General features: G+C 36.9%; 1 protein-coding gene across 2 annotated transcripts; it reads right to left on the bottom strand.

The window, feature by feature from the left end:
* Window positions 1–405: 405 nt before the first annotated feature.
* On the bottom strand, window positions 406–24,815 carry LOC117341596. Of its 2 annotated transcripts, none has more exons than XM_033903448.1 (25): window positions 24,725–24,815; window positions 22,387–24,412; window positions 21,578–21,701; window positions 21,070–21,172; window positions 20,230–20,386; window positions 19,802–19,837; window positions 19,306–19,386; window positions 18,044–18,160; window positions 17,559–17,657; window positions 17,142–17,297; window positions 15,634–15,726; window positions 14,373–14,582; window positions 13,651–13,847; window positions 13,385–13,450; window positions 12,615–12,702; window positions 11,991–12,196; window positions 10,716–11,296; window positions 9,020–9,125; window positions 8,551–8,635; window positions 5,692–5,773; window positions 4,834–4,916; window positions 3,423–3,462; window positions 3,040–3,196; window positions 2,422–2,572; window positions 406–2,032 (listed from the first exon to the last, which is right to left on the bottom strand). In XM_033903448.1, exons 2-25 carry the CDS (start codon window positions 24,373–24,375, stop codon window positions 1,898–1,900), a joined length of 5,142 nt encoding a protein of 1,713 aa, XP_033759339.1. In that variant the 5' UTR covers window positions 24,376–24,412; window positions 24,725–24,815; the 3' UTR covers window positions 406–1,897. The 2 variants fall into 2 exon arrangements, with proteins under 2 accessions (XP_033759339.1, XP_033759340.1); XM_033903449.1 differs by having other exon boundaries at window positions 21,578–21,698.
* Window positions 24,816–24,924: the final 109 nt, after the last annotated feature.

Below are 24,924 nucleotides of genomic sequence, written 5' to 3'. Positions count from 1 at the left end.
CGTGCCAGGTTTGGAGGTGGAGGAAAGCCGGAGTACCCGGAGAAAACCCCCCAGCCTACGGTCAGTACCTGGCAACTGCCCCACCTAAGTTTGGAACTCGCAACCAAGAGGTGGAGGGCTAGTGATAAAGTGTCGGGACACCTTAACCACTCGGCCCCTCAGCACGGATGGACGGAAAGACAATGCCATACCATACAAATAACTTTTTTAAATTTGATGTACGTGTAAAAATCATTCAATGTATCTTCACTCCTGAAGTTCTACATACCTAGTGTAGTGACATTACAGTTTTAAATTAGATATTCTAGATCTGTTACAACATTAGACAGCTGACTACATATCCTGTGTCATACTGAAATTTGACCCCCTCAAAAAATTAAGAAAATGATAAAAAAAAATAAAAAAAATTTCATAATATTCACTCCTGTATAAAAATTACATGCTGACACCAAAAATATCACATTTACCAAATTGGACAATGCCATCACACTGTTACAAGTTATTGTATTGTTTATACACTCTTTACCAAACAGTAATCAATGAGAAACGCCACCCCATCCACCCACCCCACTTCTGTATTTTTCATTATAAAAAATATGTAATATATTCATAGCACTGATTTTCAAAATACTTCCAATAATTTTTTTACATCAAAGCAAATAGATTAAACCTGGGAGATTCCTTAAATATAAACAACAACTTAATGTTTAATAACTGGATACATGTTGAAGGTACCAATGCATAAGTTATCAAATCAAATTCACGGGAAGAACACTTAGCATTGTGGCCATTTGTCATGAAACTACTGTAATGTTTGTAAACTCTCAGTCACATTGAAACATCAACAAACAACACTTCTCCAGAAAAAATATTATCTAGTTGACTTGTTTTGATTTCTACTTCATGTAGCCATGGGAGTAAGTCTATCCAAAATGTGAACTCTAGAAATCATCCCATTTAAACATACATTCCACATTTTCATAGAAAGCAGATGATAAATGATGGTTATAGAATTCTGTTACTGGCCACTAAAGTTTAACAATTGTACAAGTCAGATGTTACCACATTGTGTACAGCCCTTGTGAGCCGAACTCTGATGTGCATGATTCTATAAAGACTGCATTCAATGCTAATACATGTGTGTTATGGTGAATGCACAAAAAAAAAGCTTGCCACAACTACAAAATCACAAGGTTTTCGAATTTTTACTAATTTGAGTAATATAGTCGTCTTTCTTGAATGTTTAAAACATCACATTAAGTCTTTTTTAATTTTAGCAATGACTAATTATGATGAATCTGACATGAAAAGTCCAAATTGTGAAATTCAAAAATCTATTTTCATTGTAATGGCAAGAAAGTAGTCACAAAACATGTTTTTTCTCTGACCATCAAAAACATCATATGAAGTTTGATTACATTATAGGCCATAAATGACAATAAAACATGGGTGAATCCCCAAGACCACTTCCCATTAGGTTTTTACCAGGTCATTCCTTGCACGCCTGAACTTGCAATTTCAGGTAGTAGTACAAAATTGCCAGTATCCATTATGTACCACTTTTTAACAGTATATCCTATCATAACAATAACATGATTATAGGTTTTCGCACAACTATTAATTTAGAAAACATTTCTTTCCTTGTCATAAGATTCTTTCACTTTAAGTGAGGTAAAAAAAGTCCTCACAGCATAAACTGTAAGAGTCATGTCTTCAAATATCAACTTTGATACATTATATGTATGAAATTTGATGTTTTTGCACAACAGTACCATAAACTTATAATGTTATATATAAACTTTGGTAACAAGAACAGGTTCACACTTAGGTAACAGACATCATTCTGTCAATCAATATCACAGACTCCGCCCACTTTTTTCCCCTGACCAATCACAAACTATTTCCATGCTGATTTGACCTTTCCTTGAGTTGGCCTGACCCCACCTGCTACAACAGGTGCTACTTTTCTGTCAGTTTTTTTGACCTGTGACCCTGGTTTTGAAGTAGTCTGTCCTTGGACTCCTTCAGGCATCTGAAAAAATAAAAATGTTCAAATTATCGTATCTTTATGATATTTGAAAACAACCTGTAATTGTTGACTTTATTTATGTACAACAACTGCAATATCAACTTATACTAATCCCTCTTGCCAGCCTGGATGAAAATGTGCAAGTGGTCTTACACTGGGAGGAAACCGGTGTTCCCGGAGAAAACCACGTGGTCGGCAGGTGACCTCAATGATTTTTCACATCCAATCAGGAAATCAAACCCTGGTCGCCTTGATTAAAGGCAAGTGTGTTTCCACTATGCCATCCAACCATTGATTCACTGAATTGTTATACAGCATAGAATCTGACCATCAATTGAGAAGATTTTCCAAGTCGGAGTACTTTCAATTAGATAAAGGCAAACTATACTTACTCCTGCCAGAGCGACCTTGAGATTCCGCTTGACCTTGGCCACATCTCTGTGTGTGACCTGAGGTGGGGAGCGTGGTGAACTGTTGTTGGGGGGAGCTGATTTCTTCCCTCCCTTTGGAGGTGGTTGTTGTCCAGACTGTTTTGGGGGCTGTCTGCAGTAAAAATGAAAATTTGTCAAACTTTACCGTAACAATATGTGCTTTTGATCCAACTTTTAACTGAATGAAGATATCAGAGCCCTGTTTGTCCAGCCACACCTGTTCCTAGTTGTAACTGACAGGTTCATGAAACAGCTGAATGGTTAGAAAATTTATGAATAGGAATGAGATAATAAGGAATTACCATAAGTTCAGAATGAAAGCATAGTGACTATGATCTCATATACTGCCACTACTCTTGAAAGTGATTAAGTGCCACCTTTGACCGATGACCACCAAAATCTAATCAGGTGTAAAACTTGACCTTATGGTGTAAATGTATATATATCCTAAGCTTTTAAAGATATCCTGTACAAAAGCTTATCACAGACACAGGCATGGACAAGATAAGATGTGGCTGGAGAGTGGGTTAAATTCTGATCATTACCTTGTCTTGACTTGCATTTAAACTTGATCCCTACCTTGAGTTTAAACTCTTTAACACCTCCATTAACTCTGTGATCTGTTCTGCATCCTGTTGGTGAACCTGAGGTTGCTCCATTAACGTATTCTGGTGCCCCAATAATCTGGATATTTCAGCCAGCTGGTCTGGACTAAGTACTCCTTGAAATGAGTTGCCTAGCAACAAAAACTGACATGAGACCTAGCAACTAACAGATCAAGAGCACTGGGAATGATGACATTTTGCTCGCATAAATGGAATACTGATTAATTTGTAAAAAATTATGTATTTGAACTGAAATGCAGAAAATCCCAATACAGAACTAGACGTAAGATTGAGAAGAGGTCAATTAATTCTATCATTCTTTACTTCAACTTGAGTCCAGAATTTAGTTATACATACCCTGACTGGGGACGGTCTGTTTGTTTCCTGTACTTGTAGCCTGGAAACCAAAAAAAGAAATGTTCTAAAAGAAGTATTATCTGTGGTGGGACAGTTAGATGTATACAACACCCTCCTCAGTATTATCTTCCTGTAGTGGGGCTGTTAAATGTGTGCTACACCCTCCCCAATATATTCATCTGTGGTGAAGCTGTTGAATGGATGTGACACTCTCCCTTGTATTACCCTTCTGTGGTGGGGTTGTTGTATATACAGTCAAACTTCGATGTTTCGAAGTTCAAGGGACTAACAGAAAAACTTCGAAACAGCGGGACTTCGAATTATTCATGGTTGACAATAGATCAATGTTTTGTTGATAATGACCATATATGTTAACGTTACATGTCCTCGGTGTCTTCGTGATGATCGTCGCCTGTCAGGCTCAAAAGTTAATTTATACCTCAAACACAACAAAATAAAAATACTTTTCATTAATTATACCTAAGTATTTTATTAATTAAACAACCTATGTATCGGTTACAAAACACTTATATCACGTTTAACAGATAAAGCAAAAGAAGTACAATGCACACTTACGTAAGTCGTTAGGCTTTTCTGCTAAAGACACGTACGGTTACGTTATGTGCATATAAAATACGGAATGCCGATCGGTTGGAGAATGCATGATTGAATGACAAATAATCGATTTACTTGGATTTCAATGGCGGCGAAGATTATCAGAGACGACTACTGAGATGTTTTGCCGGAGTGATTAAATGTCATGGCTTCTAAATACACCTTTTATCTATCAATTTGGTCTGATTATTAATTAACCCCATGATCGGGAGTGACAACACACGCTATCGTTATCCCTATTGTCAGTCAGGGCATCTAGGGGAGAAGTGTGAAATCTTGCCGCGGGGGTCACGACCAACACCTGTCCAGTGGTCAGTACAAGTAAACTTTTGTTCGAATCATGAGATGTCAATTACCTATGACATCATAGCTAACGGGCCATGAAAAAAGTTTGATACATCGAAAACTTTGATTTATAAAAATTCGAATCATGCATAGGTTCGTTAGTAGTGTTATATAGTAAGGAAATTCGGGACCAAGCAAAAAGTTTGAACCAGCGAGAAATTTGAATCAACGAAGTTCGAATCATCGAGGTTTGACTGTATGTGACACACACCCCAGTACTATTTTCCTGTGGTGGGGCTGTTAGAAGTGTGCTACACCCTCCCCAATATATCTATCTGTCATGAAGCTGTTGGATGGATGCAACACTCTCCCTCGTATTACCCTCCTGTAGTGGGGCTGTTGTATATATGTGACACCCTCCCCAGTACTATCTTCCTGTGGTGGGGCTGTTAGAAGTGTGCGACACCCTCCCCTATATATCTTATAAGCTTGACACTACCTCTGTTATTACCTTCCCATCTCGAAGCTGCTGAATCCGTGTGAGCTCCCTCTGAAGCTGAGCTGCTTGCGCAGTATCATTTAAGTCCAGTTCCTCTGCAACAGGTAAGTTTGATATTCACTGCATGTATATGAAGATGTGGATGTATCCGATGGTTAGAGGAATGTCATTCTTCATTAAAGAAGGGTTTAGAAGGAGGAAGTGCTGGGAATTGTTTCCAAACTCAGGATCAATCATTGGTTAAAACTAATTATAATATACATAATGGCATATATATGTGAACTATGTGTATTCATTTATAGCCAGTAAAAAGTACGGGAGTCTGACATAGTTTTTATGGTGCAATGCTTATCTTGTTGAAAAAAATATGGTAGCTTGAGTTTACAGTAAGTAGTGAGGTGAAATTTTTTAATGTTGATTGTTCTAAGTGATGGGTAATATGTGAGGACAACTGTTGCGGCTCCATCTGACAAAATGGCATCCTCGGTGAAAACATTATTGAAACAAGGTAGATACAAATTTGATTGCCAGATTCCTGTTATCTAAGGCGGTTTTATCCTACTGAATTTGAAGTCAACTAACAACCGGTTTTTTCTGCTGAAAATCGAACACATCCAATTGTGATTGATCCATTGATTGAAAACAATTTGATCAAACAACTATCAAATCAATTAATTAGTACACCAATAATAGCGGAAGGAAGCATGGACTCTGCAAGACTCCTATATCGATAACAGACAGCTTATTCACTATCCAAAGGTGTTATTTTAGTACAAATAATCCCCAAGGTTTTGAATTTTCGGTTGATTCTCCTCACATTTTAACTTGAAAATAAATCCCATGCAAAATGTAAGTGATTTAAAATAATACCTGTCTGGTCTTGAGATGTCTGAGAATTGTTTTCATAATCATCTCCGTCCTCATTGGTTGAACCTGGAGGTTTCTGCAGAAGCTGAAAATAACACAAATCTTAGGAATAGAGAAGTTACAAATTTCAACAAGAGATCCCAGAGGGATCTTGGCGCCCACCATTGAATGATCTTCATAGGTTCCATGTCAGATTGATCTTTTCTCTACTTTTCCCTTCCTCTAAGTCTTACTAATCTGTGTAAATTCAGAAACAGCCCTCTATAACTAGTACTTTTCAAACAAGGGGAACCTATATATAAAATTTAAGATTTAGCGAAAATGGCTGTCTGTAGACCAGGTTGTTTTTGGATTGGTCCCAATATGCAAAACTAGGCACTGAGGGGAACCTACATATGAAATTTGAGAAAGATCCCTTCAGTACTTTCTGAGAAATAGCGATAACAAACTTCAATTGTCAAAATCCAAGACGGCTGCCTGTCGGCCATGTTGTTTTCTGATTAGTCCCAAAATGCAATATGCATAACAAGGCACCAAGGGGAACCTTCATATGAAGTTTGAGAAAGATCCCTTCAGTACTTTCTCAGAAATAGCGATAACAAACTTTAATGGTCAAAATCCAAGATGGCTGCCTGTCGGCCATGTTGTTTTCCGATCGGTCCCAAAATGCAATATGCATAACTAAGCACCAAGGGGAACCTACATATGAAATTTGAGAAAGATCCCTTCAGTACTTTCTCAGAAACAGCGATAACAAACTTCAATGGTCAAAATACAAGATGGCTGCCTGTCGGCCATGTTGTTTTCCGATCGATCCCAAAATGCAATGTGCATAACAAGGCACCAAGGGAAACCTACATATGAAATTTGAGAAAGATCCCTTCAGTACTTTCTCAGAAATAGCGATAACAAACTTTGATAGTCAAAATCCAAGATGGCTGCCTGTCGGCCATGTTGTTTTCCGATCGGTCCCAAAATGCAATATGCATAACTAAGCACCAAGTAGAACCTACATATGAAATTTGAGAAAGATCCCTTCAGTACTTTTTCAGAAATAGCGATAACAAACTTCAATGGTCAAAATCCAAGATGGCTGCCTGTCGGCCATGTTGTTTTCCGATCGATCCCAAAATGTGATGTGCATAACTAGGCGCCAAGGGAAACCAACATATGAAATTTGAGAAAGATCCCTTCAGTACTTTCTCAGAAACAGCGATAACAAACTTCAATGGTCAAAATACAAGATGGCTGCCTGTCGGCCATGTTGTTTTCCGATCGATCCCAAAATGCAATGTGCATAACAAGGCACCAAGGGAAACCTGAATATGAAATTTGAGAAAGATCCCTTCAGTACTTTCTCAGAAATAGCGATAACAAACTTTGATAGTCAAAATCCAAGATGGCTGCCTGTCGGCCATGTTGTTTTCCGATCGGTCCCAAAATGCAATATGCATAACTAAACACCAAGTAGAACCTACATATGAAATTTGAGAAAGATCCCTTCAGTACTTTTTCAGAAATAGCGATAACAAACTTCAATGGTCAAAATCCAAGATGGCTGCCTGTCGGCCATGTTGTTTTCCGATCGATCCCAAAATGTAATGTGCATAACTAGGCGCCAAGGGAAACCAACATATGAAATTTGAGAAAGATCCCTTCAGTACTTTCTCAGAAATAGCGATAACAAACTACAATGGTCAAAATCCAAGATGGCTGCCTGTCGGCCATGTTGTTTTCCGATCGATCCCAAAATGCATTATGCATAACTAGGCACCAAGGGAAACCCACATATGAAATTTGAGAAATATCCCTTCAGTACTTTCTCAGAAATAGCGATAACAAACTTCAATGGTCAAAATCCAAGATGGCTGCCTGTCGGCCATGTTGTTTTCCGATCGGTCTCAAAATGCAATATGCATAACTAAGCACCAAGCCAAACCCACATATGAAATTTGAGAAAGATCCCTTTAGTACTTTCTCAGAAATAGCGATAACAAACTTCAATGGTCAAAATCCAAGATGGCTGCCTGTCGGCCATGTTGTTTTCCGATCAGTCTCAAAATGCAATATGCATAACTAGGCACCAAGGGAAACCTACATATGAAATTTGAAAAAGATCACTTCAGTACTTTCTCAGAAATAGCGATAACAAACTTCAATGGTCAAAATCCAAGATGGCTGCCTGTCGGCCATGTTGTTTTCCGATCGGTCCCAAAATGCAATATGCATAACTAGGCACCAAGGGGAACCTACATATAAAATTTGAGAAAGATCCCTTCAGTACTTTCTGAGGATTAGCGATAACAAGAATTGTTTACGGACGGACGGAGGGACGGACGGACGGAGGGACGGACGGAGGGACGGACGGACGGACGGACGGACGGACGGACGGACGGACGGACGACGGACCACGGACGCAGGGCGATTTGAATAGCCCACCATCTGATGATGGTGGGCTAAAAAGCAAATAATTATCCTCATAATGCCATATTAATTTCTATGTAGTTTACAGCATAAAAGGGACACATTTAGATGTACTATGGACTTTTTTCTATGGACCTACGGAATTTGTTTTAGGTATATTTTAAAAATTTTGTTTTTGTTTAACATCCTATTAACAGCCAGGGTCATTTAAGGACGCGCCAGGTTTTGGAGATGGAGGAAAGCCGGGGTACCCGGAGAAAAACCAGCGGCCTACGGTCAGTACCTGGCAACTGCCCCATGTAGGTTTCGAACTTGCAACCCAGAGGTGGAGGGCCAGTGATAAAGTGTCGGGACACATGAACCACTCGGCGAATGTTGCAGTAATGGGGCACATGTAATAATACCACCTAGTTTTACAATGCCAGTTTTTTATCATACCATTTGTATATAGTGCTGTAGCTGCCCCTGGCGCGACTCGTGTTCCCTTAATCTGTCCGATAACTGACTGTAGTCCACATCAAGTCTGGAAGTAAAACATTTTACAAAAAAACATTTATATAATTTATCATGTAATATTAAATACCTAATATTTCTCCTCCAATATTAAATCTATTGAACTGGAAGTACAGAAAATAGAACATCTCATACGATTTTAAAACCTTAAAATAATCACAAAGGGATGCTACAATAGCATTAAACCTGTTATACTGCCTCTATTAATGTGAATGAAATTTGGCATTACAAAGATTAGGGACTTTTCAGTATATCCTGATAGATATATTAAGATATTGTATTGGAGAAAGAACATCCCTCTATGATCTTCAGTCTAAAATTTTAATGTACTACTCAAGATGTGTCCAGATTATAATGGTTTTAATCTGGCATCAATTCTCAGATCAACACTCACCTCAAGTTTTCTGAAGTCTCATCCTCATCAGACTTCTGTTGATCCTCCCTAATGCGTCGGTGACCCTGCAGTTTGGTGGGGGGCGAGTGGCCAGGCTGCGACCAATCTGTTACAGAAAGACCCAACAGATCTCATTTATCAATAGTATGTATTGATCTAAGACCAAAATTCATTCTCTATTTTTCAAATAAGAAAAAATTTCAAATTATAGCAAAGTGCCATGACCATTATTTTTGACATATTTTAGGAAAGGATATCTGTATGAGTTTTTCATTAAAGATAACTAATATTAAAATTCAGAAAAGTGTTGAAAAACTATCAAGTGCAATAACCAACTTTTAATTCAGGGCCCTTATCAGCTGAAAATGTTAACCAGAATGAATTCCAATAGAAATCAAAACAAATCAGTCAAAAATGTGATTTCCCTATATAAACTATAGTAAAATTTACCCCCTCCCCAGGGGCAAACTTGTGACCCCAGGGTCATGAAATTTATTAAAATTTCAATAAAGCACCATAAGACCCTTCAAACTATAAAGAGTATTTGATTCCACCTTATTTCAGTCTTGAGAAGAAGATTTTTGAAATTTCAGTCAATTTGACCCTTTTTAGCCCCGTCCATCAGCCCCGGGGGGTCAGTCAGGGCCAACATGTGCATGCCATCAAACTGTCATCCCTTGCTGACAATGTTTACAAAATTAGAATGAATTCCAATAGAAATAAAATAAATTAAAGTCAAAAATGTTATTTCCTTATATAAACTATGGTAAAGTTTACCCCCTCCCCAGGAGCAAACTTGAGACCCCAGGGTCATGAAATTCACAATTTTGGTAAAGCTCCTTCAAACCCAGCCATCTATGAAGTGTATTTGATTCTATCATATCTGAGAGTAGAGAAGAAGATTTGTGAAATTTCAGTCAATTTGGCCCTTTTTAGCCCCGCCCATCAGCCTCTGGGGGTCAGTCAGGGCCAACATGTGCATGCCATCAAACTGTCATCCCATGCTGACAATGTTTACAAAATTAGAATGAATTCCAATAGAAATAAATTAAATTTAAGTCAAAAATGTGATTTCCCTATATGAATTACATAGTAAAGTTTAGCCCCTCCCTAGGGGCAAACGTGAAAGCCCTGGGTCATGAAATTTACAATTTTGGTAAAGCACCTTAAGACCCTTCCATCTATGAAGAGTGTTTGATTCCAGCATATCTGAGAGTAGAGAAGAAGATTTTTGTAGTTTTAGTCAATTTGACCCTTTTTGGCCCCGCCCCTCAGGCCCCTGGGGGGTGGGGACCATATAATTTACAATTTTGGTTGACCTTTAGCCATAGAAGCTTCCTGCCAAATTTCATAGAATTTGGTTTGTGGGTTTTGGAGAAGAAGTCGAAAATTTAAATTGTTTACGGAAGCATGACGGACGACGCCAGACAAAAGGGGATTAGAATAGGTCACTTGAGACATTGTCTCAGGTGACCTAAAAAAATTGATGAAAAGTGGGCGCTGGAGAAAACGCTGCCTATTATAATATAACACTTTTCATTCTCTATTGGTGGTTCCTATTTGACAAACCTAGAGTCCTCCCATTGGGTAGATATTTTACTAGAAAAGCCCACATCAAAGTCTTACTACAAGATGTTTCGTCAAGGAAACAGCTGACTTGGCAAACTGTTCAAATGTGATTCCCAAATGTATTTACCAGAGGGATGCTCAGATAGAGTACTGTCAGGGGTCTGCTCATGATGCTGAACCTCACTGCTGTGCTGCTGAGGAGGCCTGATGGGCACAGCAACAGGCTGCTGCTGCTGCTGCTGCTGATGATTGGCTGCTAATGCCATTTTGGCCTGTTGAGTTGACCAATCAAAGTTGTTAGTAGATGTTGGCTGCAGGCTTGTAATGGTCGCCTGGTGGAGCCAGTTATGAACATTTTGGTTATATAAATCTGACCGCTGACTTGTGTCATGTCCATGAAATCTCTCTGTATTTTGAAAAGACAACAATGTGTTGTTTGGTAATTGATAATCCTCTGGATTAATTAATGTTTGTGAATGGTTTGGATTTTGGAACACCTCTTGATTCATTGTTGTCGGTGGATTGCTTGGCATTTGGAATGTCTCTGGGCTTATTGTTACTGGCTGTTGATTTGTCCCTGGTTTTGTAAGTCTGTCAGTATTTGTATTGACTGGTTGTGAAGTCACCAACTTAGTGACACCCTGATCGTAGGTTGAGCTACCTACTGCCTCAGGAGAACTTGTTCCTCTTATACCTGGCAGAGAAAGACTGGAAAGGAAAAGACAAACTGTTTTAGAAAGAGACTTCAGCAAATTTAATATACAGCTCAATGCTGGTCATGTAACCATTAACTTCCACAAACCACAGAAATGTAGATGTAGCATTAGTCAATTGTACAAATAAGGATTTGTGATAGCACTTGATCTTGGTATAAGCTATCTGCACAGCAAAGTAACACCCAATACTACAAATTGTATCATGTATTAGCCATAACATTGATGAGTGGTTAAAAACTTTGTGAAATTGGACCATAACCAATACTTTATGCCCTTAGAACTGTAACCAATCACAAGGATAACAGCTTTATGATGCAGTAGTAAAAGTATCTAACTCTCAGCGTGTATTAAAAGATGATAAAATTAAAACATGTGCAGGAATAACTCTGGAGGGGGGGGGGGCCATATTTTCCAAAATGGCCCATCAAAACTCACAAATTTCTTCAATTTTATATGTTTTGGCCCATACAATTTCTGAAATCTTGTCAAAATGACCCATGATTTTTGAGTCCAGGGTGAACCCTGCATGTGTGTTTTTGTACAATTCTTCAACATGTACCAGTTTTAATCTTGTTCTTATAATAGAGTAGTTATGTTATAATTTTTAAATTAAAACAATTTTTAGGTATAAGTTACAGTGTTAAAAACTCAGCCAGCAGTTTTAGCTTGTGAATCGAAAGTCCTACCTCTGGAGAAGTTGCTGTATATGTAGAGAGGTGCTGAAGTCAGCCAAACTGAGCTCAGGGTTAAAGGGGCCACTCTCAGACACACCCAGGGGATTGTGGTCAGCAGTGTCTGTGGTCAGAGTGTTAACTGCTGGACCAACAGACTGGACACCATCATCTGTCTGGCCAGCCATGGACAAGAAGGATGTGTTTGAGGACGGCAACTTCTGGAAAAATAGTAGAATGACCATATTTGATACATTGATCTAAACTCATATGTCAACTAATTTAAAATACATTATATATTATATATATATTGTGCTACATTTCCCAAAATAATCAAAACCACTGAAAAAAATGTCAGTAATAATAATTCCAGTTCGACTGGACCCAAATGTTATCCAGGAAAAACCCTGCTAGTTAACATGTTTCCTATAAAATCAGACCCACTAAACTTGCACTTTACCATTCAAATTTTGGAAGAAATTGCACATGTATACTACCAGTATTTCCCCAAATGGGGATTATGTTTATAAAGTTTTACAAGGTTTGCCCTAATAGCTTTAAAAAAGAAGTCCACACAAATAATTGTGGACATATGGATGAACAAAGCGATTTATACTACAGAGCATGGCTGGACTGTACCTTTCTGCTGGGAGAGCCAGACAGTAATGACACGGCCTCATTCCACTGTGACTGCATCATGTACTGCAGCTTCGTAAGGATCTCGCTCCTACTCAACATAAATAATAAACATCAACATTCTGGTTATTATCTTAAAATGGATCTAAATGTTATTGTTTACTTTATACAGATAGCACATGGACATCTAAACATCATTTAATTTTTTTTGTTTTATTCTGAGCTGGCGACCAAGCAATCTGACTTTAAAAAGGGAAATTCTAATAATTTTCAAGAGACTAATGAACATCTAGTAGTGAGGGATATTCAATATAGGAAGTCTTCTGGGTCTTGGGTCAATCTGTGTAGTTTGATGGGGAATAATGATGGTATCTTTTTGTTTCTAACATTAAAACAACCATATGGATTGTAAACTCTAGGTTGTAAAGAGTAGTGTAATGATCTCAATACATATACTGTAAATCACTTATAATTCTCATGGGATTAATTTTCACGTTAATACTCAAGGACAGTCCATCGCAAATTCAAATCCTTCACGATTATTTGTTCTAAAATATAACCTTTGGATGACAGCCAAGATATAGATTGCTGATATAGCTCACCACTAGCGAATTCTAAGTTACTTTCTACATGAGATAGTCGACTGAAGAGGTAAGTTCGTGAAATAAAGTATCAACGAAATCTAAGTGATTTACAGTATTACATGATATCACAGCAATGTTTATTTCTCACAGGACACAAGAATGATAGATTAGTGTAAATCATATCCTCACCTCTGGGACTCAAGTTTCTGTTTCGACGATTGCAGTGAAGTAATTTCTGTCCTACTATCATGGAGCCTACAGAGAAAAAATAGAAACAATGGTGTACAAAACCTCTTGGTGGTAAATAATCAGGAATAGAGATAGATATCAAATGCCAAACTGAAAACTAAAATGACTTCTTCTTTCAATGTTGTAAAATATTTGGAGTATCAATAATTTTCTATTCAAGAAGTGTTCAACTCTGTATCTCATCATATCATTATTCTATTACTTACTTCTGTTCATATTCCTGACAAATCTTCCTGCTTTCATCCTCACGATTTTTCAGGTCCTCATGGTAGCGGGCCAGTTGTTTTTCCATCTCACGTTTGTGTCTTTGTCCTAACTCCATAACTTGGTGACGATGATTCTCTCTCATCGTCTCCTCCTCTTCCTCGATACGTTTATGGACATCAGCGATCTGGGATGCTATCTGTCAGGGCAAAGTTCCAAGTTTATCACAATGACTGTAGTGTACCTGAACTTGATGCTAACTCATACGGTTGTAAATAAAATATAAATTTGTATGTATGTCACAAAATAACTAAATATTTTAACTTGTAATTTGTATTTAAAGGTCTTTTACAGTAAAACAAAAACCTCTTCCAACCCCAGGGCTTCTCTCCATGATGGGATTTTCAACGATATGCAAACTATTGACAAAGTATTGATAACCTTTCCAAACTTCAGGAATATATTAAATAGATTAACACCAGAATTTGTCTTTTTTTAATGTTGAAGTCACCTTTATTATCATGTAAATAGTATACAGAGTCAAATTCAAGTAAAATTATCTCCTTTTTAGTATAATTCTTTTGTTAACATTCTGAAAGAAAAGTAAACTGATTTTTTTCACAATTTCAAAATAATAGAATTTTCCCAGATTTTACATCAGAAGATTCCTCATTTTTCATCTGAAGATTTTCCATTTTCCAAAGTGTGTTAAGTATAAAAATACCTCTTTCTGCATCTGTGAGTGTAGTTCTGCCTCGAGCGTCCTTTGTGAGGTCTCATACTTGTCTTCCATTATCCCCATCTCTACCTTCATACTCTCTTTTTCCCTTGTGACGACGTCCATGTCCATCTCCAGACGTTTGATGTCTGTGAGAGACTTCTGTCTTTTCTCCTCTAATTCCTTTACCTGACTCTCCAGCTCAGTGTTCTTTGTCTGTAAAAACAAAAACGTGTGTTACTAATGAATAATTTGTTACTAATTAATAATGTGTGTGTTACTAATAAATATCATTAAATATTGTAACTAAAGTAATTGATATTAGAGTGAAACCTGATTTTACCGACCACTGACTTAACAACATCCTACATAATCTGACCATCCAGCAGAATGGCAAATACTCCACTGTCATTCCGGACACTGACTTTACCGCCACACTGTCATATTGGACACTTTGACTTCGTCCCACAGTGTGTCAATAAAGTTAGGTTTCACAGTATAATGTTGAAATTCCTTTAGCTCAAAATAACAAGTTCGTCTGTTCTGCAGATTGTCAAAGGAATACTAAATAAAACAAACTTAATGCCATTTTTCTTAAGTAAATGGTACATGTAAGATATAACACAGGTATTTTAATATTCAGGAACAACTTATCTAAAATATTAGCACAGTTGAATCATGTGACATCAAAAAATATCAACATATTTAATAAGCCTTTTATATCTGAGCATGCTTTTGGGAAAATATGACCCCAGCTTTTTTGTATTTGAAAAAAAAATGTTATTTAAAATGTAACAACTAAAAACATTTTACCCTGGTGACCTTGAAAGTATGTCAAAGTTAAACATGTATCCCTTTATCCCAGCATATCATTACCCCAATACAATGACCCTAGGCTTTTTTTGTTAATGAGAAGATGTTTGAGCGGAAAAATTTATGCCAGATGGACATTGCAACAAGGATATGTTAAATAAGCTTACTTGTACTTTTGGCAGGAGAGTTAATAATCACAACACATGTGCATTGGTTTATTGGTTTGGTTTATTTTGTTAAACGTCCTATTAATAGCCAGGGTCATTTCAGAACGTGCCAGGTTTTGGAGGTGGAGGCCTACGGTTAGTACCTGTCAACTGCCCCACGTAGTTTTCTAACTCGCAGCCCAGAGGTGGAGGGCTAGTGATAAAGTGTCCGGACACAATGTTTTACACTGATCTTCAGTCTAATGTATGCATTCTTAAAGTGAGAACAACAGTCATGCTCCACCTACCCGTTCCTGCTGAACAACCTTGATGTTTTTCTCTGTCACTTCCTCCACACGCTGCAGAAGTTCCTGTTCCCTTCTGAACCATTCGTCCTGCTCCTAGTTATAGATACCACAATACAATTAAAGAACACCACAGATTTCACTTATTACAGTAGCGAAGGCAATATTTTCAGAATTCAGCCAAGGGTAGATCACTCTTAACTGTTAATCTGACTCAGGACTGTTGGTTTGGACTTTTAACTATGACTATGAACAGGCAATGTATTGTAAACTTTACTTATTTTACATAGCAGTGGTATAAATACATTGCATAGTGGTTGGATGGCACAGTAGTAACACTGGGGTACCATGCCTTTCACCTAGGCGGCAGGAGTTTTATTATCTCTTTATTTATTTTACAACAATTGCGAAATAAGTTATACCAACTTTTGATAATCAATCTTGATGACCCAGATGGCAGCCCTATGATAGGGGTTTTACTGTGGGAAGAAATTGGAGTACCCAGAGAAAATGCATGTGTTCGAGCAGGTGACCCCATACCTCTTTTAATATGTCCAATCAGAGAATCAAACTTCTGTCGCCTAGGTGAAAGGCAAGGTGTTACCACTGTGCCATCCGACCACTATGCAATGTATTTATACCACTACATGCTAAGGTGCCAACATATATACTTCAAAGTTAGGGGTGGGGTGTTACTACACGACATTTTGTTTTCATGATTCTGAAAATTAATGTGAGAAATGAAACATCTACATCCATCATAAACGGCCTGTTTTGGGATGTGAGACACAGTCACAATACCTTGGTCCTTAGACTTGTCCAACACAATGAATTAATACTATTTAACTTGCAACATCAATGATCAATATCTTCAAACCATTCAAGAGATACAAATTTTCCAGGAAATATGAGCTTAATTTTGATAAATTGCATACTGATGATTATATACTTACTGTATAATATTTATATTTCCACTTAATTCAGACTCAATGAACCTACCACAGTTAACTCAAGTCATTTTCCAATGAACTATATCAAGTCCGGCGTAGGAATACATTTGTCAAGCTTGGACTATATTTTTTAAACTCCTTTTTAAAAGTGATCATATTTATATGAAATCAATTCCATTAAAAATAATATTTGTATTAATTCGTTATTAAGTAAATAACCATATGTAGACGAAGAGTGATGACGGTAAGTTCCGTGGTAGACTTGTACAAGTCCCTATTTGTCAAGGACAAAATATCATACAAAAATATAAAAAAAAATTTATATAAATATAAGGATTGAACAAAGTTATGTTGAGGTGTATGGGGGTATAAACCTCAATAGGTCTTGAGACAAATTTATGCAGTTCATACAATTTGTCTCAAGACCTATTGAGGTTTATACCCCCATACACCTCAACATAACTATATTCAATCCTTAAATAAATCATTGCACTTCGACAATATCTCAAAAGTATATTAAAGTAGCCAGCATGTTGATTTTGACAAATTCATACAATATACCTTATGTAATCTATCTTGCAACTGTTGCACTTTCATCTCATTTAATTCACGGTTTTCTCTGACTTTCTGCCATTCCTGTTCCATCAGTTCTGTTCTTTCTCGTTCAGACTTGATGACATCTTCAAGGTGAATGCGATTCCGTTCATGGTCATCAGCCTACAATCAAAGTAAAGCATTTGAAAATCTTCTAAAACAGATCACTTAACACTGAAATTTGAGAACAAATATTGATGGAATGCATAAATAGTACAAAATGAACAAGGTCCATTTAAAGGCAAATTCTTAGCCCCAGCCATCTTTAATAACTTTTAAACTAGCATCTTCTTCATGAAGCATGTCTGCCTCTACTCCATCAAGGTAGAAATGTCTGACCAAAAATAAATAAGTTAAAATGGGTGAGAAATTAACAAGTCTCACCTCAGTCCTCAGTTTTTGTATGGTCAAAATGGCCTCCTCTTTCTCCTGACGAATCTCATTCACAGCTCGAGACATATCTTGTTCAAAGTTGGCAGTAATCTACAAACATTTGTTATGTTTGTTGATAACATTTAATGCATTTTCTATGTCATACAGATAATAAATTGTATCATCCAATGACCGGTTCATACTCTAAGTTAATATGTTGATTATTCACTAGAATATTATATTGATAACTTCTTATAGAGCCATCCAAGAAATTTAAACAAGATTCTAATGGTCAAACTCATAACTTTTGTAAATTGTCAAAACTAGATAAGCACAATGTATAAAGTGCATAGGCACATAAAATATTTGGGATCCCCCTCCCTTTCAATCAGAGAATATGTCAATCAGAGAATATGTCAATGTTCTTTTTGTAATACTGATGTGGATGAGACATAGTCCCTGAAGAGATCTGTTTATACTGGCTGTGTAATACATACATTCTGCTGTTTAGACAGATTTTCCTCCAACTGCGCCTTTTCTCTTTCCATTTGTTTGATGAATTGCTCTTTGTCCTCATCTCTTTTCTTCCATCCTTCCACAACCTTGGCTAATTGCTGAAAGAATGATTTGAAATAATGAACTACTGTAAATCACTTATATTTCGCGAGTACTTAATTTCACGAACTCGCCTCATTCGACTTATTCGCGAATACAAAATTTCGGGATTTATGATCTCAAAATTACTTAAAATTCGCGAATGACGTTAACAGGTCGGCGATATTTCCATGTTGAGAGTGAAGTGAGTTGTTTTCAATGTAAATAAAGCTTTCACGCCCGTTCATATGTAGTGTTTTGTGATATAAATTTACAATCTGATATATGTAAATATATAATTTATCATTCTATTATTACTTTCATGGCGATGTCTGTTCACCAACTAAAGATTACAGTAGATTCAAAATGGACGCCTCTTGTCATTCTTATATAAATATTTGCGAGGGATTTGAATTCCCGTTTGACTCTCCTCGCGAATTAACGCGAAAATAAATCCCACGCGAAATATAAGTGATTTACAGTATTTCAACTCACCTTAATGGTTTATATAAACTATTTCATCTCACCTTAATTGGTTATATAAACTATTTCACTTCACCTTGAAGGTTTGAAATAAACTATTTCAACTCACTTTAATGGTTTGAAATACACTATTTCAACTCATCTTGATGGTTTGAAATTAACTGTTTCATCTCATCTTGAACTCTATACAATAATAATCACATGCCAACTCACAAGTGAATAAGAGTTATACCAAGTAGAAGTTTACTAAAACAGAATTCAATGTATACAGCAGTTCATATTACAAGAGATTGAAATAAGAATTCCTATTTCAGGAAAGTCGTGGTTACAACTGCCAAAGGTAGGAGGTAAAGACTTGTTTAGAGATAGTAGTAAGTTTGAAGTATAAGCTACCAGGTTCAAAGATATAAATCCTTATCAACCAACACTCGTAGGTATATATATATACACCCATTGTTTAACCATGAATGAACAAATATCATTATATCCTTTAGTTACACATAATTCATTAAATCATATCCCTTGTCAAATGGTATCCATAATCTACGAAATATTCAACATATTTGCAGATGATTCAGAGAATCAATGCATATTATACGTCAATAAATTTTTAATACTGTAAATTAATAAGCTGATTTCTAACAACTTTGCATGAAACAACACAATATCAACAGTCACATACCTTGTCAAGCTGTTCAATCATGATGTCTTTACGTTTGTCAGTGGAAACAGCCACAGCAACCTGTTGTTGGGTCTCTAACAGCTGTGATCAACAAACTTTTGGTTTAAAAGAGGCTTTGTAATCACTACAATGGTGTGATGTGATATAAATGTACTAAGGGCTATTACATTAAAATATCTACCTGACCTCAGGACTCTTAAGATAGATGACTTTTATCCTAAGTTAGATTTCCTTCTTATTACTTCTATGTAATTCATTTAATAAATTCTATAGGTGGTACCCCTTAACAAAACCTGGAATCCTGGGGTGGGGTAGATGTTTTACTAGGTCACAACATTTGCAACTCTGTCTATGACATTGGGCGAATTACATGTTAGAACAGGCCAGATTTTATTTCTCTAACAACAATTGCAAAACAAGATCCATCAATTCATGTTAATCTCTTTACAGCTCTATTGTAAATAAACAAGGGATCTTGAAATATATTAAAACTTACTTTGACATTGAGTTTCTGAATGTGCTGCTCACAATGCTGCAATGGTAAGAAATTTTATTTGAAATGTTTATCTCATATAGGATGAAAATCAATGGAAAAGCAATTATTTTTAAATTGTAATATTTAAAAAAAAACACTATTTTTAATATGAGTAAAACATTTATCTACATTTTTTTAGATCTCATGCACATTGTCACATATTTAGTCAAATTAAACTCATCTTTTTTCCTTTCTGGGTAATTCTCACTAGATTCTTTCTATCATAAAAAGAACATTCTTCAAAAAAAAAACAAAAAAAAAACAAAAAGAAAAAGAAAATATATTGCATAAAAACATTCTTCAAATGACATTTTCTTTTGAGACACTTTTTTTTACCTGTACGAAAATAATTTCCCAATTTGTTGGTAACTACATTATAACGCGTGTACCTTCCTGCGATACCGCTCCTTCTCCAACATATCCTTGAGACGCTGGTTCTCCTGCTGTAACGAGGTATCACTACGGGCAACATTGGAAGTGTCTGACCAAATACGAGATGAAAAACTCGGAAAGTTCTCATAAAACTCTGATGCATCTTCTTTACCCCTGTAAATAAAAAAACAAGACATTCAACAACAGTATTCCTTCTTTAGAAGTTTTTTCTAATTTGGTTTGATTTGCAAAATGGTTTCTTTGTTAATGTGAATAATTCTGCTAATGAATAATTACAATACACCTTATATATGTCAGGTCTTATAAAAAAAACCACACCTGTTTCTGATAACTTTACTGGCCCTATAATTATGTGCCTGCTGTTTTTTGGACATTTTCAAGGAAGGACTATAGAAATCAAGATTCTTTGTCTTTACAAGTCAACCGTTGTAAAAACATTTAAGAAATAACAAGATTTCCCGACCTACATACACAATTTTATTCTGGCATGTTGGGTTATACATGTATTATTTTTTAAGGCATTATTGTTATATGTTTATTGTATTGCTACATTTACAAAAGTAGTACACTTTATTTGTTTATTTATTTATCTATTTAACGGGTTTTACGTCGGCTATTACGGCCTTGAAGCCTTTCAGCTGAAAGGTGGGAGTAAGACCTACCAGGGTTCTCATGGTCAAGTGATAGTGGTGTTTAGAGAAGTTTGATCTGTCTGTATATTCACAGACCGTCGCCTGTCAAGCAGTACCTATATTGTCAGGGTTTCAGATGGTGAATAATGAACCACCTCTATGGTTACTGATCAAGCAATGAGAATCTGAGACAGTCTGACCTACCTGGAGACTGACTGGTCAAGCGAGGCCTGATACAGGTAGGGATCCTGTGGCACATCCATCAAAAGTCCACTGACCGAATCAACATGGTTGTACTGCTGTGTTTCTATCAGCCAAATATGAAAACATATATTTAAGGAAGGTACAATCAAGTGATCAAATCATTGTTTGGGCTTTTTCTGGGGGCATTTTGGGTTGATGATGGACCCCATTCTCAGCTGAAATTATATCATATTGATGCCAAATAGCAAAAATTTGCTGTTTATTCCAGGAAAAATCTTCCCAATTCACCAATTTTATTCCAAAAATGAGAGAAAAAGACCCCACCCCAAACCAGCGAGAAAAAAAAACCAGTTTGTGTTGTGAAATCTTGGAAAACAATACTGTTACTTAACTAACCTTGCCGAAGATCAGAACTTGCACAGTTTCCTATATATTTACCAGTTAACTATTAAGTTTAGATGTCTTCACCTAACCATTTTGATAATTAGTGACATATATAAGTGCTCACCATTGAGAGCATCTGATGAAAATTTCAGCATACTCTGGAGTTGACTACGGACATTTTCCATCCCTTGGACATCCAGACTTGTATCTCCTCCATGGACAGCCATACCAAAATGAGGATTCTGCTGCTAAAACATGAAAATTATCAAATTATTTATATACATGTTGCACACCCAATTATATTGACCTAGATATATCTGGTTAGATTCCTATCAAAAGCATTAAAAACAATAATAAATTTAACTATATATGTTTACACAAGTTAGAAAATAAACACAAAAGTTGATGAATATTCAAAAGCAAGTGAGATGTAAGTATAATATGCTCCTGGCGAATAACCATATACCATTTACAGTTTGGCACTTTTTATCACATCTGGGAAAGAACAGTGAAATGAAAAGAATCATGCAAATTTTGGCTTTACTTTAGCTATAGATATTAAATTATATTATCTATATTGATCAATTTCTGAGAATGGGGCCAATTATTAGTACCAAAAGTCTCATGAAAATAAACCTTGTATACATTCCATGTAGCATGTGTACATGCACACAAATTTGACAATTTTAAACAGTGTATACGTATATCAGACTGATTTACCAATTTTATCACAATTCATGAATGAAAGCTAGGATGGAAATCTACATGTAGATCTAGAGTCAATCTACAGGTTACTGTGTTACTTCTGTGGGGGACTATCATTAATTAGTATGGATTAATATTACCACCAAGAATTGTGGTTCATCTTAGATATACATGCATGTATTTAATTTACAAAGGAGACATGCATTTTCAGGAAAACTAGTTTAATACCTCTTTGTACATGACACGCTGACCAAACTCATCCTGCCGTGGGTCTCGGCCATACTGTTGGACTTGGGTGACCACATTCACTCCAGGATGCTGTGCATGTGTGCCAGGAGAACTGGAATCCTGTCCAGTACCTGCCCCTCGGTCACTTGATGATGATACTTGACCTATTGTTCTTGACCTTTCTGATCTGTTTCTATGCAAACTTCCTTCCACTTTTCTCTCGTATTCAGACGGAGGATTCTGTTGTGATCTGTCCATTTTTTTCACTGCAGTCACTGTTGACCTTTGGGTCATGTTACCCTTCCTGTCAATCGCAGCACCCTTTCTGGCCATATCCTCTCCTACTGGCTGAGAGTTAGGACCCCCTCTCTGCTGTTGAGTAGGAGGACCGACCATCCTGTTAGACATTGTTCCAGCACTATTAGCTAGCCTTGTATCTAAATTTTGACCTTTGACCCTGGCACCAGATGTATCCTGTTTTGCTTGTACCTGTCTGGCCTTAAGCCCAGAGTTTACAACTTCTCGTTGAGAGTTCTTTGCTGGCATAGTTGGTCTTTTATTATTTTGCATTTGAGTGTTACCGGCTCGCTTTGGGGCTGCCATTTTTGGCTCTTTGAAAAGATTTCGATTTTGTTTTGTTTGCTCACCAGGAATTTTCCAAGCCGATGGAGAGGGTAACCTTTGTGTGGAATCATCTGTTTGATTCTGAGGATGATCTGTCACTTGATCATGACCTTGATGAGAGTCTAATCTTTGTGCTCCATTTGCGTGTAGCTGTTGTGGAGAGTTTTCAACACTCTTGTCAGTTCGTATATTTGAATTCATAGATCGTGGAGAGCCAGTAGCACCTATCATTTGTCCTTGGTTTCTGAGTGGCGATCTTTGTACTCCCTGTAATCTAGGAGGCAAACTATTTGAGAATACTTGTGACTGAGGTTGTGACGGGGACATACTTTGGATATTAGTATCATCAACAAACTGAAGCCTTGGAGATTGTGATTTCAGATTGGTTTCTAACATTCTATTATTTGGCGACTCTTTTTCTGTTCTATCATACACTGAATGATTAGGTATATTGACAAAGACTGAACGTTTCCCCACAGGATGACCTGTGATAGGAGACATTTGATACTGCACTGCCTGAGGTGAACCTTGGTTGTCAAATGGACGACTAGGTGGTGAATACTGAGACCTTGTCACCATATTTGAAGGTGGAGGACCACTTTTATTAACCGTATCTACCTGATTCAAATTTGGTTCAAATGTCATTGATGTGTTATACATAGTACCCGCCCCACCATTGTTTAATGGCGAGAATATGACACGACTGTCTAATTCACCCTCACTTTCACTTGTATGTAGTGGAGAAGATTTCAATTCGAAGAATCCTGTTTCTGGTGATGTTTCTCTTGTGTTTTCATCATCTGCCTGAGAACCACACACCTCTCTCTCCAGGTAGGACATGCTCCTATCCTCATGCTCTGGAGTTGACACGGAACGATTCATACCATGGGGTATTATTTCATCAGTCTGTCCAGTTTCATCCAAAGCAGAGAAGTCTAGCTGTCGAACAGGCCTGAATATTACACTTGACTCATTATCGCTTGCAATACTGGGCAGAAAGCCTCCACTCTGCTGAAATGCTGGACTTCCCTCTGGCCCAGACCTTCTGTAAGCTTCCATGTTTCCAAAATCTGATACAGTATCTCTGCTTATATCAGCATTGTTTTGTAATCTATTCCTATAGTTGTAGTTCCCTGGTAGTTGTTCTGGGTGCATCATTCCATTCTCCCTGTTCACATCCATGTCAAAACCTTGTTGCTGTGAGCCTTGTGCATGATCACCATAACTATCAGATATCATAACAAAGTTATCGTCTTCCTCCTGAGCCCCCTCTCCTTTAAAATGTCCTGGACCCGACCCAACAAATCTTATTTCCTCTTGAGGGATTCCATCAGTCTCATTTAAACTGTCGTTGAACTCATCCATTATGATGACTGGCTGGCTGATCAGTTTATATGTTAGCCTGAAATAGGAAAACCATGCATTATTAGATTCCATACACATGGACAACGTCACAAGTGCAAAAGAGAAATTTCTCATCATTAGTTTGATTTCTTCAATGTCAGGGACCGATCTTATTTAAAACAGGATATCGACATTTTGTAGAAACATGATAAATCACACTAAATATCAGAATCTCTTAATTCGTGCATCAACATGTAACATGCCAAAAGTTTGTTTACATTTTTTTCATCATCACTGCATATAATGTAGTACATGGGTATGGCAAATGCAGCACCTAAAACTATGTTATGTTGTAGGAAATGTTTTTTACCTGTTTATTTCACCTCCATTAGAATACAGTTAATGTAATTCACCACTTATAAGTGTGTAAACATCGTATCACGCTTCAAAACTAACCGCAGATATACACACGCACGCGCAATGAAATGGCAAAAATATTCACTTCCGGTACAGCCGATATAACTACGCGTTGTAATATAGATAAATGAAGCAATTGGGCAGAAACTATAC

Source organism: Pecten maximus, chromosome 14 (genome assembly GCF_902652985.1).
Source record: "Pecten maximus chromosome 14, xPecMax1.1, whole genome shotgun sequence".
In the NCBI taxonomy this organism is placed as follows: Eukaryota; Metazoa; Mollusca; class Bivalvia; order Pectinida; family Pectinidae; genus Pecten; species Pecten maximus.
This window is presented reverse-complemented; position numbering and strand designations above follow the sequence as displayed.